The sequence below is a fragment of the Argiope bruennichi genome, chromosome 3 (genome assembly GCF_947563725.1).
Source record: "Argiope bruennichi chromosome 3, qqArgBrue1.1, whole genome shotgun sequence".
In the NCBI taxonomy this organism is placed as follows: Eukaryota; Metazoa; Arthropoda; class Arachnida; order Araneae; family Araneidae; genus Argiope; species Argiope bruennichi.
The window spans coordinates 60,611,889-60,629,436 of NC_079153.1; the positions used below are offsets into that span (position 1 = coordinate 60,611,889).

The window sequence follows — 17,548 nt, forward strand, 5'->3', positions numbered from 1 at the left end:
GTATCTAGTAGTAAAAATGGTCTAATTAACCCTTAACTGGGGAGGTGAAATTTTAGGACTTAACTGGGGAGGTGCGGTTTACGAGACCGCATTTCATTTACACGCAAATTAAAATTTTTAATGAATGTATTAGTATGAAAAATTACCAATATATTTTGCAGATATTTTTCTTGATATATTGATATGTTTTAGAAATTTTTCAAAATATATTATCATTGAGAAAAGTAAATGCTTTGGAACATACATTTTCTCCTCCAATTACATGTTACAATAAATAATATTCTTGAAAAAGTATATTACTTTTTACTTTTTAAATCATATTTATTTTTACAGTATATGAAGGTATATATAAAATAATATAATGTAAAAATCGGCAATTATTTGAAAAATAAAAAAATTGACAATAGGTAAAATTGGCCCTTTTTCATAGCGCGGTTTTCTAGGGCATTTTAAACATATAAGTTAAGAACTAGTATAAAAATCAACCTATAAAATCTGTATATATATCTCTTGGTATATTAATATATTTTATAAATTTTTCAAAATACATTATCACAAGAAAAATTAATTATGTTTGAACATACATATCAAAATCAGTTGAATGCGAACTTTCATCGAAAAACTCTTTTGTACAATTATTCTTATCACTAAAACCAATTTCTGCTTCATTTAAAAGTGTCTGGAGCACTGCTTCATAATAGGATCAGTAAACTGGATGATATTTCGGGGCCCAAGTTTTAGTGCCATCTGCTAAGCCTTGTTTATCACTGGGACACTAACAGGGAGATGCGGTCTTAGAGACCGCACTCGAAGAAATAACTGAATTATTTTAAAAAGCATCTGCTGAAATCGTTTGAAAAAGTGCACGTGTATTGAGGGTCACAAAACAGGAAGCTACAGGGTGAATCCATTCAATTGACCTAAAAATAGAATAGGGGTGAAGGAAAATCCATCGCTAGCGGTCTCACAGACCACACGTCCCCAGTTAAGGGTTAAAGAAAATAATTTTATTTTATGTATATTGAGCCGATAAATATATGATGAGTTACAACCTCAACAGATTCTTTTCAGAGTTTTATGCCGCTATCGTTCACTAATGCACACACATTCATCATTATTATTCTTTGAGATATATTTTGGCTGGAAGGAAAATAGTTAAAATGTGAAAGAATCTGAGCAGATCTTATTCACTTCTCTGACTCTGAGTACATTAAACAATATAATATTGGATTTTCCGTACCTTTATATAGGGTAAAATAGATATAAAGGATTGTCAATGTTTACTGTGTGATCTGATAAAAATTGATTGTAAATTGTGCAATTACAAATTGCCCTATTGTTTTCTATTTCCGTAGGGATAACAAATATCTATATATCACTGATCATTCCTCTGTTGAAAAGTTAGTTTATTATTGCCAAAATATGGCGAAATTATAATTTGTGGCCTTGGAACCTTTTATTTTCCTTTTAATGTTTTTTTTTTTTTATCAAAAGTTAAATCTTTCAACACAACTAATAAAGACAAAGCTCATGTGATTATTTCAAATCATTCTAGAAAGATGTTAAATCATTGAAACATCTAATGTCATGAGAGCTTATAATAATTTTAGATACTGTAGTTGATTCCTTACCATTTTTCCCTTCTTCTTTCTTGCAGCTGTTCACACAGCAGCCTTTGGTGAGATATTGTGCCACATTTAATACTTTCTGACTATATATCAAGATTTCCTTGTTCCGTATGAAAACACAGCTCGTTATTTTGTGTTTAAAGCTGCCTTACTCCACTATAAAGAATTTCAAATATCTTTCCAATAAAATTATAGATGTAAGTAGCACTTTTAATTTTTATTTTAATTAAGATTAATGACCAGTTGGTTAACCAGGAATACTGGTTGCGAAAATTTTCGGATGGCTCTTTTGTACATTTTTTTTTTAGTTTATATGACTTATTCTTAAAAAAATTTCTCTAGTAAAATTACTTACTCTCTGAGTGAAGTAAAAGAAAAGGGGAAGCCTTTGTACGAGTTAAATATATTCATTAAAAATGATAGAATAAAATGTAAAATTGTTCAACATTCAATTTTTTTTAGTGTATTGCAGAATATGTGTCATTCTACAAGAAAGTCAGTGTACTAAATAAAGTAATTTTCTACCAATAAGATCGATAATGCAATTTTTATCCCTTCTGTTATATTACAGAAAAATCCAGCTGTGCTTTAAAATGGATGCACTTTAAAAACTTTTCTCCAGTGTTTGACTCTGAAGTTAAAGCTTAATTATAAGTAAATAAAAATTTCAAAGATTTTTAAAAACATACCTTGTCCGGAAACATTTTTAACATTGAAAATTAAGTCAAAACTTTAAGTTGTGATGGTTCAAACAATGGTTACACAAGAGAAAATTAATTATCAACAGCAACAAAGAAAATACAATGAATTGTAATTCGAAGACGAAATATATTGTCGTACGAGTAATATAGGGTTAAAATGCACGAAATTTTTTAAAAAGAAAATTGGTCTGAAGTTATGAGGCATTTAACTTGATATAGTTGGAAATATACTTTTTTTGGATATTAAATTGATGCAAAATTATTTGTTTTGGATATTAAATTGATGCAAAATTATTTTTTTTGCTATTATAATTTAGGAAGTTAGGCAGAAAAGTTCCACATTTTCGCATAATATTTAAATTAAAAGGCCACTTTTTCGATCAATAATTTTTAAGTAACACTAAGTTTAGAAATCTCTCCTACTAAACGTCAACACACAAACAGATTTTTTTTTATTATTAGGACACGTAAGTTTATTCGAAAAAGAATATTATATGATCTAATTAGCCATATTTTCATAGTCATATCTATTATTATTCATAAGAATGTCACAACTGGAATTTTAATTTAAGTAAAAAGAATCTAGCTTTCTAGAATTTTAATTCTTAAAATTCGTTTATCATCGAAAACAGTGAATAAATCTTTCATTTCATATTATATTTTACCATTAAACTCTTTCACTATCGAATTTTGAGGCATCAAAAAGTATGTTTAGGAAACTAATTAGTGAAATGCACATAATTACTTTTGTACTTTTTCGTGAATTAATTTCAATGGCCAGCAAATAATTTATAAATACTAAGAAAAAGAATTTGGAGTTACTTTGAAATATATAATAATGGAAAGAATTTCTAACTTATTTTTCCTTGATTTTTTTGCATTATTTCATTCTATTTTGATTATTTAAGTCTACGAATGAAAATGTATTGAGTTTGAATACTTGAGTAAATACTTGAATAAATTTGAGTTTTTGTAAAAGTTTTTACTAAATGGTGAATATTCAAGATATATTTTCTATAACTGTCAATCGTTAATCATTGCATTTGCACAATTTTTCAATGTTTACAATGATAATGATCCCTGTATGAAATATTTCAGTTGTAAAATATAAAATTATGATTTTATTTTTAAATTTAGTAATTTAAATTCATAATTCATTTAGTAGTTTAAATTCATAGTACATATGAATTTAAGTTACATTATTAATCAAAAACGTTTTATAGCCAGAAAGTCAAGAAAATGCTTCATGATTCTACTGGTACAGGGGACTCAGGAGCAGAAGATCCAGAATCCATTGAAATACCGGTAAGATATCACAGCTTAAATTTACATTTTGTATGCAATGTAGATAATTACTTACGAATTAAGGTACATGGTTCAAAAATATGGTGCAAGAAATGTAAGAAATATAATTGAAGTTACTTATAAACTTATATATTCTTGCTAATAAGACGTTTGAAGCAAAACCCATTGGGGTAAAGATAAAAAAAAAATTTCCCTCGGCTAGCTGGAAGGCAAAGGTAGAGAAGGCCTTTACATCTAAGTTACTATTTGGCAACATAAACTAATGTTAGAAACATTCAATAGTAGGGCTCGAAAATCAGTTTTCAGCCCCTAACTTCTATCGAAGTGTAGTTATTGAAAAACTTTCAACTCAAAGGTTATTTGTCTTAATCAGGCGCTAGTTTGACTAATTGGATTTATTTTTCTATTTTCAATATTAAGAAAGTCATGACGAAATGAAAATTTCAACTGTATCCCACCATTTCCACCCCCTTCGAGCTAGTCGGGCTGTTTACGAGCTGTTCGAGAGTTTTACATTTCTAACAACATACTTCAAGTCAGTTAAAATCCAAGCTAAATTACTCTAGTTATTCTGTTCACAAGATAACATGAGCAAAGCGTTGTACGCACGCACTCACACACACACACACACACACACACACACACACACACACACACACACACACACACACACACACACACACACACACACACACACACACACACACACACACACACACAATTAGGTTCTAGGGAACATGATCGGTAAAGAATTGAAGAAATTTTCCCAAAGTTTTGTCTTGAGATTCATTGCAATAGGTAGCCTTCCTATAGGAATCTATTAAAAAAATTAAAAGCACGATATTAGAATGCCTGTAAATACGGAAAAGATAAAAGAAAATGCATCTAACAGGAAAGAAAGGAAGGAGCGGGGAAAATTTTGTTTCTTCATAAACTAAGCAAAGAGGCAAATAAAAAAAATCAATAATCATGAAAATCAGTTTTATATAATTTTAGTTCAAAGAGCATCCTCAAAGAATTTTTTAAATTTTAATTTATCTTCTGCTTTTTTCTTTAACTCGTGTTCATGTTCAATTATTTGTTTTAGTTTTTATCATCTGCAGTTCAGAGGAGACAAGCGAAAAATAAATAAATAAATAACATAAACACACAAAATAATAATAATTATTTGATATCATTTTCACAGCGTTATTTTGGAGTTATTGTAGTTTTGATTTCACTGGCATTCGTTAAGTCATGGGTAACATTGTACGTGTTCAGGTAGTCTGTAATGCAAGATCTCAGCTTGCAACTTCAAAATTGACTTATGTCGCCTAATTTGTAATACAAAAACAATTTATAAATTTAATCAGCTCTAATTTGAAGTCATGAATGATAGAGATTAATCTCTCAGAGTTAACGTACATTTCACATCTAACATGAGCTTGGAATAGAGGAATTCTCTCTTCAAGAGCGTAGTACGGATCTTAGTCTTGCAGCCTTGCAGGATTTTCATAAGAAACTAACAATAATTAAAAAAAATGGCAAAAATGTTAACATTGCAGTAATAGAAATTGAAAATTGCGACCCTACACTACCAAAAAAAAAAGATCTCGTTATCTCCTTCAAGTCTAAATCATAATCAAGGGTTTAGAAGTGAAGGCAGTTTTGGACCGAATTTGCTGAAAAAAATTCATGTAAAATCGGTCTTCTTTCTTTCTTTCGATATATTAGTAATAACTTATTCTCCTAAACAATAACTTTAATTATCTAAGCACAATCACTTACTGAGTGATCTCATTGCCATGCCATTACATTACTCTCCTGTTATGTCCGGAGGTTTGGAACCCAGAGCTCAAGAACTCCACGAAACTTCCCCCAAATCGGCATATCGGGCATTGTACGCATGTCCATTCTCCTAGATGTTTTTCGCTAGTATTAATACAACTGTGTTCTCCAGTATATTATTTTGGATTATGTTGTTTACATAGTTTATATTTTGTCCAATATGCAGTTATATTGTTACAAAACTTCCTATACTAAGTCTGTAAAGACAAGGGGTTCGCTTGTAGCGGGTGTATAGTGTGAAACAGACTTTAGTATCCAAGAATGACGTTTATTAACACGAAAACACCGATCCTCAAGCGACAAAACAGGGCCGAGACGTACAGAATCAACACACAGCAACACACTTAGAAAACACAGAAGCCCACAATTAGAAATAAGTAGTAAACAACAATCACGATACACAAAAAGGACAGGCAGAACAGCAGGAGGAGGGAATCTACGTAGCTATTCTCTACGGTCTCTCTTCAATCGCCTGCAATGACCCATTGTCTCCTCGCTTTAGCTGTATCCAGCTGCCGATTCACTACTTTACGACTGGTTGCCCCACACACGACTCGATGTTGCTTCTGTAATAAATTCCAGGATTCGGGTCACAACCCAATTCACCAATCACTTGAGTTCCACTCGGCGGCTGAGCTTCGCTAGACTGATCCAAACGGTTCACAGTTGACTCGCTATACAACTCTATACTACCAGACGACGGTCTTCGTCTTGGACTGGACAGCCTTTTATAGTTTCCGGAGCAGGGCAGAGAAGGTTCTGGAACAATCAAGCATATCACAGCTCCTATTACTTCTATCGTCAAAATTCTTCAAGATTCCAGTATCATCCATTTTTCGTCAAATGGACGCCAAGTTTGTCACCAAACCTGGGGATTTCTGATCCGTTATCCGATCAGTATAATCGTAAATTCATTGGAATTCGCAGGAAAGATCGTAAAATGGTCTTTTCTACAATGGAATAACCGTGCCGGGAAGCAACTTTAGAGATTCTTAACTATACATTCCTTTTCATTATCATTTTGTCTGACGTAGAGCACGTAGAAAAATCTCGCAAATGATCAAACAACTTGTGTCTAGTATTTGGAAGTACACTTGAAAATCTTATCGACTTATGCAGATATTATAACCTACTAACTATATACATGTCCTTTTATAAAATATAAACAAGGATCGACATTATTAAAAGAGCTTAGGTGCTAATAGGTAAAAATTCAATATATATTGTTATAGATTATCAAATATTATTTACGAAAATATAATACAATGAATAACATTGTAATATTAAGAAATATAATATAAGAAACATATAATATAAGAAATATTTTTTCTCAAGAATCTACGAAATAAGTAAAATCATAGAAATAAATAATAATGTCAAACAATCTTTTGGTCCAAATTTTAGATTTTGAATAGTAATAGATTTTTTAAAATGAGATCTCCAAATAGGTAACATTAATTTTATTTAAAATATTACATTACATTATCGCTTCATTACAAACAAAAAATAATACAATAGGTGCTCGGAATTTTCAAACTGACATTCATGCATAATTGATACCTAGGTTGCCTGAATTGGCGAACAATTTCATAAATAAATAAATAAATATTGGTTAAGTGTTTGTGAAAGGATTCATGATTACCTCACTCTATACGCCTGCTACGATGAGAAACTGGAGCATGCTAACCTCAAGATATCGATCACCCTTAGGTACTTGCTTTCCTGTGTGTTCTTGTGTGATTAGGTACCTGCTTTACCTTGAAACTCTGCTTTCCTGTGTGATTAGGTACCTGCTTTAACTTGAAACTCTGCTTTCCTGTGCGATTAGGTACCTGCTTTACCTTGAAACTCTACTTTCCTGTGTGATTAGGCGCCTTCTTTACTTCGAAACTCTGCTTTCCTGTGATATTAATTACCTGCCTTACCTTGAAACTGCGCTTTCCTGTGTGATTAGGTATCTGCCTTACCTTGAAACTCCGCTTTCCTGTGTGATTAGGTACCTGCTTTACTTCGAAACTCTGCTTTCCTGTGTGATTGGGTACCTGCTTTACCTTGAAACTCTGCTTTCCTGTGTGATTATATACCTGCTTTACCTTGAAACTCTGCTTTCCTGTGCGAGTAGGTACTTGCTTTACCTTGAAACTCTGCTTTCCTGTGTGGTTCTTATCTCTTTTGATGTATGGTATTTTCCTCAAGTTTGTACACCTGTTTGTTTCGAATTTGGAAGCTCGAGGTCAAATGGTTCGCTGTGTAGAGAGCCAACCTACACATAGACGCAGACTAAGCACACACAATCGTTTATATTATAGAGAATGTTTGCTTTTTTATACGATTTTCATGTATGACATTTTGTAAAAAAAGGGATTTTTGATTTTCTGTTCTTCACATTTTTATGGTATCAAATGACTCTGAAAATTATTATCTAGCTTCATAATTTTCAGCTTTGAAATAAGCTTCTTCCAATAAGTTAATAACTTCTTTTCACGAATATAGAATTCTGAGGGTGCAAGAAAGTCGAAGTTGGGGATTCTTGGAGAAACTATACGCTTTCCTCTCGATGATTTACAAACTACCTGGGATGCAATTATAAAAGGACACAAACTCTCAGGTAACATTTGTTTCTTCATCATCATACAATTTAGATTTTCACTGTAGAAATAGGAAACATTTTCTGAAAGAACGAAATGAAATTCATAGCATACTTATTTTATAGGAAATGGTCGATGCTTCGGTTGGAGGAATTTCAAATCCAGTTATGAATGGATTTCTTATGGAGAAGTAAGCTTCAATAGAAAAAAGTGCTAAACAATTTTAATTTATTTTAGCACAAAAATTATCACTACGAGGATAAATATTTAAATTTCTTTCTACAGTTCATAAAAAAAGCAGAAATATTTGGCTCAGGTCTTGTAAAGATTGGATTAAATCCTAGCCCATCATCGTTTGTTGGAATTTATGCTCAAAATGGATTGGAAGTAAGTAAATTTTTCTAGTAAAATTGATATATTCCGTAGTCAATAAAAGGATACTTAGCAGAACAATACTTCAATCCTAGATGTATGTAATGGCATTAAAGTTGTATATCTTAAGACATTATTGTATTGTTTTCAGTGGGTTGTTGCTCAATTCGGAGTTTGGAGAAATTCTTCTGCAGTTGTTCCTTTATATGACACACTTGGACCAGATGCATCTACTCACATAATAAAACAAGGTAAGTTCAAAGAAACTTCAGATGCATTAAACAGCTTTAATTTTACAGGAACAGGATTAAAACTTATGCTGGTGAACAATACATATTTTCATAAAACAAGTTTTTTTTCTCACTGAGAAGTTACTGCCTTGAGTAACGGAGTTAAAAGAAAAACTATTTCGATGGACTGAGTTGGCATGGTGCCTCATGTATTATTAAAATATTAGAATTTAATCGCCATTTTCTAATGAAATGAGTACGAACAAAGAAACAGTGCTACATATCGGAATAGAGTAAAAATAAATTACGATTTAATTAATTTAGGTAATTTTGACATCATGTAGACGACCTTCCCATCATTTTAAAGGACAACTTTCTAAATATTCTTTACACGATTTAAGGACTTAATTCTGAGCATGCAGAGAAGTGAATTGTGAATCTAATGGATGGTTTTGGATTATTTGACTTATTCCAGGGGATCGGGCATGAATTATTCGAAACCACAGGATTAATTTAGTCTGTTGCTAATCATTGCAAAAAATAGGCATGTCTCGAAATTTCATGAAGAGCTTCTATTTATAGTTTACAAAATTTGTTCATTTTCTGTGTAAAGATTACATTTGTAATTGTTTAAATTAAAACATATTTATATATTATGAAGTCACTTTTTACAATATATGAAAGATAGTTTTAGTTTCATATTTTGGGTTCAAGGTCACCTGAAACCTAAACTTCTCAGGGGTCACGAATTAAAAATTAAGTGATTTAAAACATATTATGGAATTCTGAAGAAGTTTTATACTTTATATCAAAACCATATTAGTTATTACAGGAATTGAAAAAGATGTATTCTCTCTGTTAAATAATAAAACGCTGAATGTAAATACATTTTAAAATTTAGAATATTTTAATCTCTTTTATTATTTTAATATCATAATAATTATTATTGCTAATCAATTTAGCTTAACCCTTTAAAGGGCCATTTTTTTTTAGTCATATTATGTTAAAATAATTTTAGGCTTGAAATTAGAATAAGAAAGGGATTCCTTTAACTTATTAGATGAATTTAATTTGATTAATTAATAATTAAGTAACAAATCAAGACACATCATTTTGTGTAAGATAAAGAACTAAAGTATCTAAGTTTCTGTCTTTCTAAAAAATTTCTCAGAACTTATGCCAACCTACATAATTTCATACAAAGATTGATAAATTTGGTGTTAAGCATACTTCCGACAGCCCTAGAAAAAGTTAAATTGTATGAAATGAAGGTCGATTTCTGAAAATTCGGATACTTAGAAGAATTATGAACAAACATTGCAAGATCAGTGGATCAATGCTATGCTCTATTGATTTTTTTTATAAACCAGTTTAAAAGTAATTTTAAATAATAAACATAAAAATGAATATAAAATTAATATACCAAAAAACACATTTGGTAACAGTGCCGTTAAATGCTCAGTAAAAGATATAAGTATTATGACCTGACAAAAAAAAGACTACCGGCTGGTGATAGAAATCATACACATTACTAATGATGTAAAAAATATGTTAATGAATATTAATGCAAAGAAACAAATTCATAAACAAAAATAAAGACACTAAATTTTGTAATAATTGCAGCTGAAATCAAGATAGTCATCTGTGATAACGAGGATAAAGTAAGAAATCTTATTAAGAGAAGAAAAGAAACACCCTCTTTGAAACATATTATAACAACAACTACTGTAGACCAAGAGGTCAGAGAACTCGCTCTCGAAAAAGATATTTGTCTTCACACCTTCAATGAAATCGAGGTAAGATTTAATCTGGATTTTTAATTTTTTTGCTGATAAATAAATAAAAATTTATTTTTAGGAAATTATATGTGTGTCAGGAAACTCTATATGTTTTATTACCTTTTATGAAAATCCATTTTATTTGAATAGGAGAGTCATTTTGTAGCGTTTAATTTGAACCCCGAGTATGTAAAATTATACTGAAACAGATTTCTGAAAACAGAATTTATTTTGCTGAATAGAAATGCTTAATAGAAAAATTAGATATTTTTTGACATAAAATAAATATTTATCTTTGAATTATCAATCCAAAACAGAACAGAGACACAAAATTCTAAAATCAGTTTTTAGAACTTTGGTATTTCTGGAACGCCAAGATTCATAAAAATCTCGAATTAGGGATTTTTGACGAACATTTTTTCTTTTTTTGGTTACATATTAGAAATAAAAACAAAATCTTAATACAAAATAATACAATTTTTATATTTTTAGCTTAAGATTGCAATTTTAATACAAAATATAATATTAATACAGTAATATTTTTTTTATTCCAGCATTGAAATTTTTATAGGATATCCATATTAAACCAAAATATTTTTGTCGGATTTTTTTGAAGTCTTTTGTGGGTTTTTTCACTGCTCTCTTTGATTAATATTTAAAGTATCTAAAAATGAATCCCATTATGTAGTTTAAAGAGTATGAAATACATGGAACGAAACAATTTATTGTCAACTAAGACAGATGATTTAGGCATATAAGTCACATGACATTAAAATATAACTGCCATATCCGTATTAAGAAACTTGTTATAAATGGTGCCATAGTTTTTGGCATATCGGAGAACGATATTATTTGTGATGACAACCGTATACTAAAACCTTGTTACACCGCTTAACCACTTTTAAATCTTTTGCCTAAACGAAAGTTTTGAATTATAAGAAGAGTTGAGAATCAAAGGGTGGAGGCCTTGATTGCAAGGAGTTAAAAAAGTATTTTCCTGTCAAAGTGTGTAATGAGGCGCCAAATAGAGATGATCATGATCATGATCATCTCCATTTGGATCATGAGTTAACATGAAATATGATCATGAGTTAAAACGACTCCTTGTCACTAATTTTGACATGATGCATCATTGACACCCTCACTTGGCAAGTAAATCAATGTTTCTTAAGAATATTCATTCCGGAAAAAACAGCATTACATTTCTCCATATAAAAAGGCTACTGCGTTATAGATGATTCTCTTTAATGATGATGATGCCTTGTGCAGTAGTTTCTAAGGGTGAAAAACCCTGAGCACCCGAGGGCAGAAGTCTGACTTCTAGCTCATATGAAGGTGACGCACTCATAAATTCGCTTGCACAACCCTTTCTTGCAGGGGAGCACATTCACACACCTCACAGATAGAACACAGATAAAGAACAACCATGCCCGAACCGGGATTCAAATCAGGGACGCCCAGATCACGGGGAAGATGCGCTACCCATACGCCAGAACACCGGCGGTTCTCTTTAATCCGCTAGAATATATAATTTAAAATTTTTTATTATAATCATATCTAATAATTGCCAATAGAAATGAAGGCTATGGTTTGATGAATTTTATTGATTCTGTACGATATATTTATTTTATTTCAGATTCACTCATCATTCTTTAAAATTTAAAACTTTTAAACAAAACAACGAAATAAAAAGTAAATAACTTTATTATATTTTTTTCAGAATTTGGGTCAAGACTGTTCTACAACAGCATCGGTAAGTGTTAATTTCCTGAGTTAAGTAAATATTATTTTCTTTTGGGTGAGAAATGTATTCTTCTGTACTATCATACAATTTTTCCGAGTTAAGAAAGGTGAAATGAAATTTATGCTACGAAGGAAGTAAGAAAAAATAAAATAATCTTAAAAATAGATCACACTAGGTCAAGGAGGCGCATTCTAAATATGCATTTATCAATTTTAGGACGAACTCTTTTTCAAGTCATGAAAAGGTCATAACTTAATAGCAAATATCTTCCTTTTTTATAGAAAATTCCAAGGTATTTTTTTCTTGTGTTTTTATTATGAATACATTTTTCTAAAGGAACTTTAGGATTTATCTCCGTGGTTTTTACAATTTACTTATTTCACCGCTAGAAACGCTGTAACTGGTCTAGTTCAATACTAGTTGTCAAGCAGTTAAATAAGTACTAGATGCAAGTTTTGAAAACAGCTTATTATTATAACTTGTCTAATTTTATCATATGTGTATTATTACTATTATTATATGTAACCATATTTTCAGTGACATGTCATATATTAAAAGAACATAAGGAAGCATATTCTAATACACTGCTAAATTAAATCCTAAATTAAAACATCTTATTATGTATCCTTGAATAATTAGCTAAACAATCACAGTTTTTATGCTTCATTTATCCCAGAATTCAAATTTTGGCAATCCAGAAAACATTCTTTTCAAGTGTTTTTCTCTCTCTTATGCTATGTAGTTCTCTTTGTTGATTTTTAAACTTAAATATTCAATTTCTTTAAAGCTTCCGCAGAGCTCTGATGTTGCTCTGATATGTTTCACGAGCGGAACTACAGGTGTGCCGAAAGGAGTCGTACTGACGCATGAAAATCTCATTTCACTGTGTTATTCTTTTAACTTAGCATTAGTAAGTTCAATTTTTTAAGATATGATGCATCAGTCAAAGAAATTATTTTAAGGATTCTTTTTAATTAAAGCCTTTTATTGATTACCTCTGATGTTACATCACTCCCATACCCCTGCATTTAAAAGTAAAGCACATTTTAACCTGAATTAATTCATAATTAAACTTAATATGTTTGCACTGTGATATTTAAATAAAAATAATCTTGATTATGGAAATATTAATAATGTTAAAATGCCACTTAAATAGATAAGAATTTATTAAATAAAGGGTTAAATATTTAAATTGAAAGACTAGTAGAAATGAGGTTAAGTTGGTAGAAAAAAAATTGCCTTCTTTGTAATAAATCACAATTTTGTTTGTCATTAACAATTTAAATAAATCCATTTTGTGACTTTAATAAAGAAAGACTAATATTTTTAGAATTTTCATATTCCTATATTCACCTTCGCCAAACTTGGAATAGAATTCGGCGAAATTGCCTTATTCTAGTCCAAAGCTTTTTCAGAAAACCTCCTTATGAAGTATTAGCAAGTTGAAGGGGATATTTCAAACTCAAGCTTAACAAAAAGCTTGGTTTGTTTTGAGGGATTATAATTACAATGATCCTCTAGAACTTGCTCTGCTTTTCGGACTTTGATGAAACTTGAATATTATATGGACCATGGGAAAAATATTACTATAATGAAAAAAAAAGTTCAAATTTTGATTACCAGATGTCACTTTTTTAAAAATGCCTTATGAAAATTTCAGACCTATAAAGAGACTTGCAATCAAAGCCCAAAAATCATTATGCGTGCCTTTGTCATGGTTAATCATACCCTTACAAAAGAAAGATCAGCTCTACTGGTAAAACTGTTTTTTCAAAACGGCAGCAGTACTTAGCTTCATTGCGTGAATATCGCCGTTTAAAGGAATTGCGAAAAGAGCACACGATGAAGAATGGCTTGAAGAAGATGATTATGAAATTTGAAGTGATTGGTGAGTTGAGTGTGCTACCAGGGAAAGGGGGAAACCTGTTGCAAATGAAACTGTCAAAGAAGTCTCTACTGCTGTGGTTGAAAGAGCCTCCAGTTCCAGCTATATTTCAGCAAGTGCTCGTGAGTCGGCGATTCCGTGGTGGAAAGTACGAAAAATTCTGCGATCCATTTTAAAATGGTATCCGTGTAAGATCCACGTGGTGCAAATGCTGCAATCCCCAAGATTTCCAAACACATTATGAATTTGCTTGCCGACTTTTTGGCGAGAATGGGAATTTCTGACTTATGACCTTGGCAAATTCTATGGTCAAATTAGCCGCTTTTTTCTTTAGATGAAGTGTGAATAATCAAAATTGCCGCATATGGGGTGATTCCCTTCCTAATGTCCTGCACCAATAACCACTGCATTCTGCTTATGCGATTGCATGGTGTGAATTTACTGCTGAATTTAATCTCGGACCTTTTTCTTTGAAATTCTCACTCCTCAAAGACATAAAACGTGCTCTAACACGAGTGCACAGTACAGCGAATTCCACTGAAAGCAGGTCATTCTTGTTTTACAGGAACGTTAACGTTTGCAGACCGCTGTCTTCATGCCAGATGGAGCAACATTCCTTATTGGGCATCAAGTCAAAGAATTGTTTCGTACCAACTTTGGCGAGAATAGTGTAATATCCAGAGCTTTTCAGGATGCCTGGCCTCCACGTTCACCCGAATTAAATCCCTATGATTTATGGTTGTAAATATCTAAAGACCGTGTTTATGGAGGAGGAATTAGAACTTTACATGAGTTAAAAGCCAGCATTACACGCCATGTCCCTTAAACCCCATGAGGTATCTTTGCGCTACCATTCAACACGCCATAAGGCGCTTTCAACGATGTTAATGGAGCACACATTCAGCACATTCCATAACTGAATAAAGTTTAATGATTCTGACAGATTTTTTTGTACTTCTTTAGGTGCCACAATTCCCTCTGATGGTCAAAATTTGAACTATTTTTTTATTGCAGAAACTTTTTCCCATAGCCCGTATAACGTATATATCAAATTCCATTCTGAATAGGATCATTTTAATTATAACCACCCTATATATAAGTGTTGCAGCAATGTTTCTATGCAATTATGTTTTGCAGTGAAAAAGTGTTAATTTTAAACTCTCCAAACACTTGGCTACTCTTTACCCACATGATTCAAATAATTGACTCATGATAGCTTGGATCGAAGTATGTTTAATGTGCAGGCATTTATAAATGTTTTTAGAAGTCTCTTAAGCGTATATCACCGAGTTCTAAAAGGAAAAAAAAATTATCATGCTTTGGAGAATTACAACAGGACACATAAAAGGAATTAATCGGATCAGTTTAGTTTGAAAAGCATTGCAGAAGATAAATTATTATTTTTAAATTTTAATTAGTGATAGAATATGAGCTAAATTTTGATACCGCATATTATGGGAAACTCTTTTATAGAGTGTGCACCCTACATCCCCTGGAATTTTGTAAGCTTTTAGCTGGGAAATCAAGTTATTATCTTATTTTATTTGCCAGCATAAAGGTTAATATTAGGTTTTAGCTATTATGTTTTAAAGTCATTCCGATTCTACGTAGATTTATATTTTTGCATTTTCTTTTTCAGGGAAAATCTGCTATAACGAAAGAAGACAGTGTTTTATCTTACTTACCTCTTGCTCATATATTTGGCCAATTTATTCATGTAAGAAACATTTTCCTTATTACTTCACAACTATAGACAAAAAGATTGCATTTTTAAAATTTAAAAAACAACAACATTTCATTGTCAAATTTATTTCAAAACAAATTTAGGATTTAATATATCTTCAGAAATCAGAATTTCTCAAGGCTAGATAAAGTGTCCCATAATTACCGCATAAATTTAATGTGATGAACAATTTTGGAATAATTTTATTTCTGCTGTCCTACTTTCCAGAAAGATCGTTTTAAAAGTGGCAAAGTTCTTTTGATTAGAAACAAAAACAAAACATTATTTGAAACTTGGTAAATAGCAAAACATGCATGAGCTATAATGGTTACAAAGGACACAGTTCAAATATTTCGAGTATGATAGAAAAATGGAATGAGTATAGTATAATTTGTGGTTATAATAAATTTACAAGCAGCATAATAACAAGAAACTAACTTTTTTTGTTTCTTGTAATTGGTGTTCGACGTGTCAGTTCTTTGTCACCAGGCAATTCAAACATCTTATGAAGATTTTAATTATAATATAAAGAATTATAAACATTTTAAGTGCCAATTTTTAATCGGTTAAGGCCCAAGGAATTACTTTTAAAAAGGGTTTGTACTTTTTTTTTTTTTGAAAATCTTTTAAATAAAGTCTTTTTTTTGTCAACCATATGCAACCTTTGACTGCTATTTTTTTTTCTTTCAAAAACTTGGTTCCATTAAGTATAATTCTTAGGACATTTTCATTCTATGAGAATGAAGAATCTCGCCACACTAAGTTTATGCGAATTTAATGATGTTCATTACGAATAATAACGAATATATTACGAATAATAAATGTTCATTACGAATATTAAACGAATATATTACGAATAATAAATGTTCATTACGAATATTAAACGAATATATTACGAATAATAAATGTTCATTACGAATATTAAACGAATGTATTACGAATAATAAATGTTCATTACGAATATTAAACGAATGTATTACGAATAATAAATGTTCATTACGAATATTAAACGAATATATTACGAATAATAAATGTTCATTACGAATATTAAACGAATATATTACGAATAATAAATGTTCATTAGAAATATTAAACGAATATATCACGAATAATAAATGTTCATTAGGAATATTAAACGAATATATTACGAATAATAAATGTTCATTACGAATATTAAACGAATATATTACGAATAATAAATGTTCATTAGGAATATTAAACGAATATATCACGAATAATAAATGTTCATTACGAATATTAAACGAATATATCACGAATAATAAATGTTCATTACGAATATTAAACGAATATATTACGAATAATAAATGTTCATTACGAATATTAAACGAATATATTACGAATAATAAATGTCCATTACGAATAATAAATGTTCATTACGAATATTAAACGAATATATTACGAATAATAAATGTTCATTAGGAATATTAAACGAATATATTACGAATAATAAATGTTCATTACGAATATTAAACGAATATATTACGAATAATAAATGTTCATTACGAATATTAAACGAATATATTACGAATAATAAATGTTCATTACGAATATTAAACGAATATATTACGAATAATAAATGTCCATTACGAATATTAAACGAATATATTACGAATAATAAATGTTAATAAATGTTCATTACGAATGGAACATTTATTATTTGTCAATGCAACATATATTTTCAAAGATTATGAAGAATAATTTACATAATCTTAATCCCTTTTTAGAATCTTCATAATTGTTATACAT

At 30.4% G+C, this 17,548-nt stretch overlaps 1 protein-coding gene across 2 annotated transcripts in view; it reads left to right on the forward strand.

The window, feature by feature from the left end:
- The first annotated feature begins 1,649 nt into the window (after positions 1-1,649).
- LOC129963778 (long-chain-fatty-acid--CoA ligase 1-like) overlaps positions 1,650-17,548 on the forward strand; it is a 35,435-nt gene continuing 19,536 nt past the window's right edge. Inside the window, exons 1-10 of one of the 2 annotated variants that reach the window (XM_056078330.1) lie at positions 1,650-1,825; positions 3,557-3,634; positions 7,955-8,069; positions 8,175-8,239; positions 8,335-8,436; positions 8,573-8,672; positions 10,275-10,447; positions 12,150-12,182; positions 12,961-13,083; positions 15,698-15,775. In XM_056078330.1, coding sequence (XP_055934305.1) covers positions 1,739-1,825; positions 3,557-3,634; positions 7,955-8,069; positions 8,175-8,239; positions 8,335-8,436; positions 8,573-8,672; positions 10,275-10,447; positions 12,150-12,182; positions 12,961-13,083; positions 15,698-15,775 — 954 coding nt within the window. In that variant the 5' untranslated portion in view covers positions 1,650-1,738. Of the gene's footprint in view, positions 1,826-3,552; positions 3,635-7,954; positions 8,070-8,174; positions 8,240-8,334; positions 8,437-8,572; positions 8,673-10,274; positions 10,448-12,149; positions 12,183-12,960; positions 13,084-15,697; positions 15,776-17,548 lie in introns of both variants that reach the window. The other variant, XM_056078331.1, reaches the window with a different exon arrangement.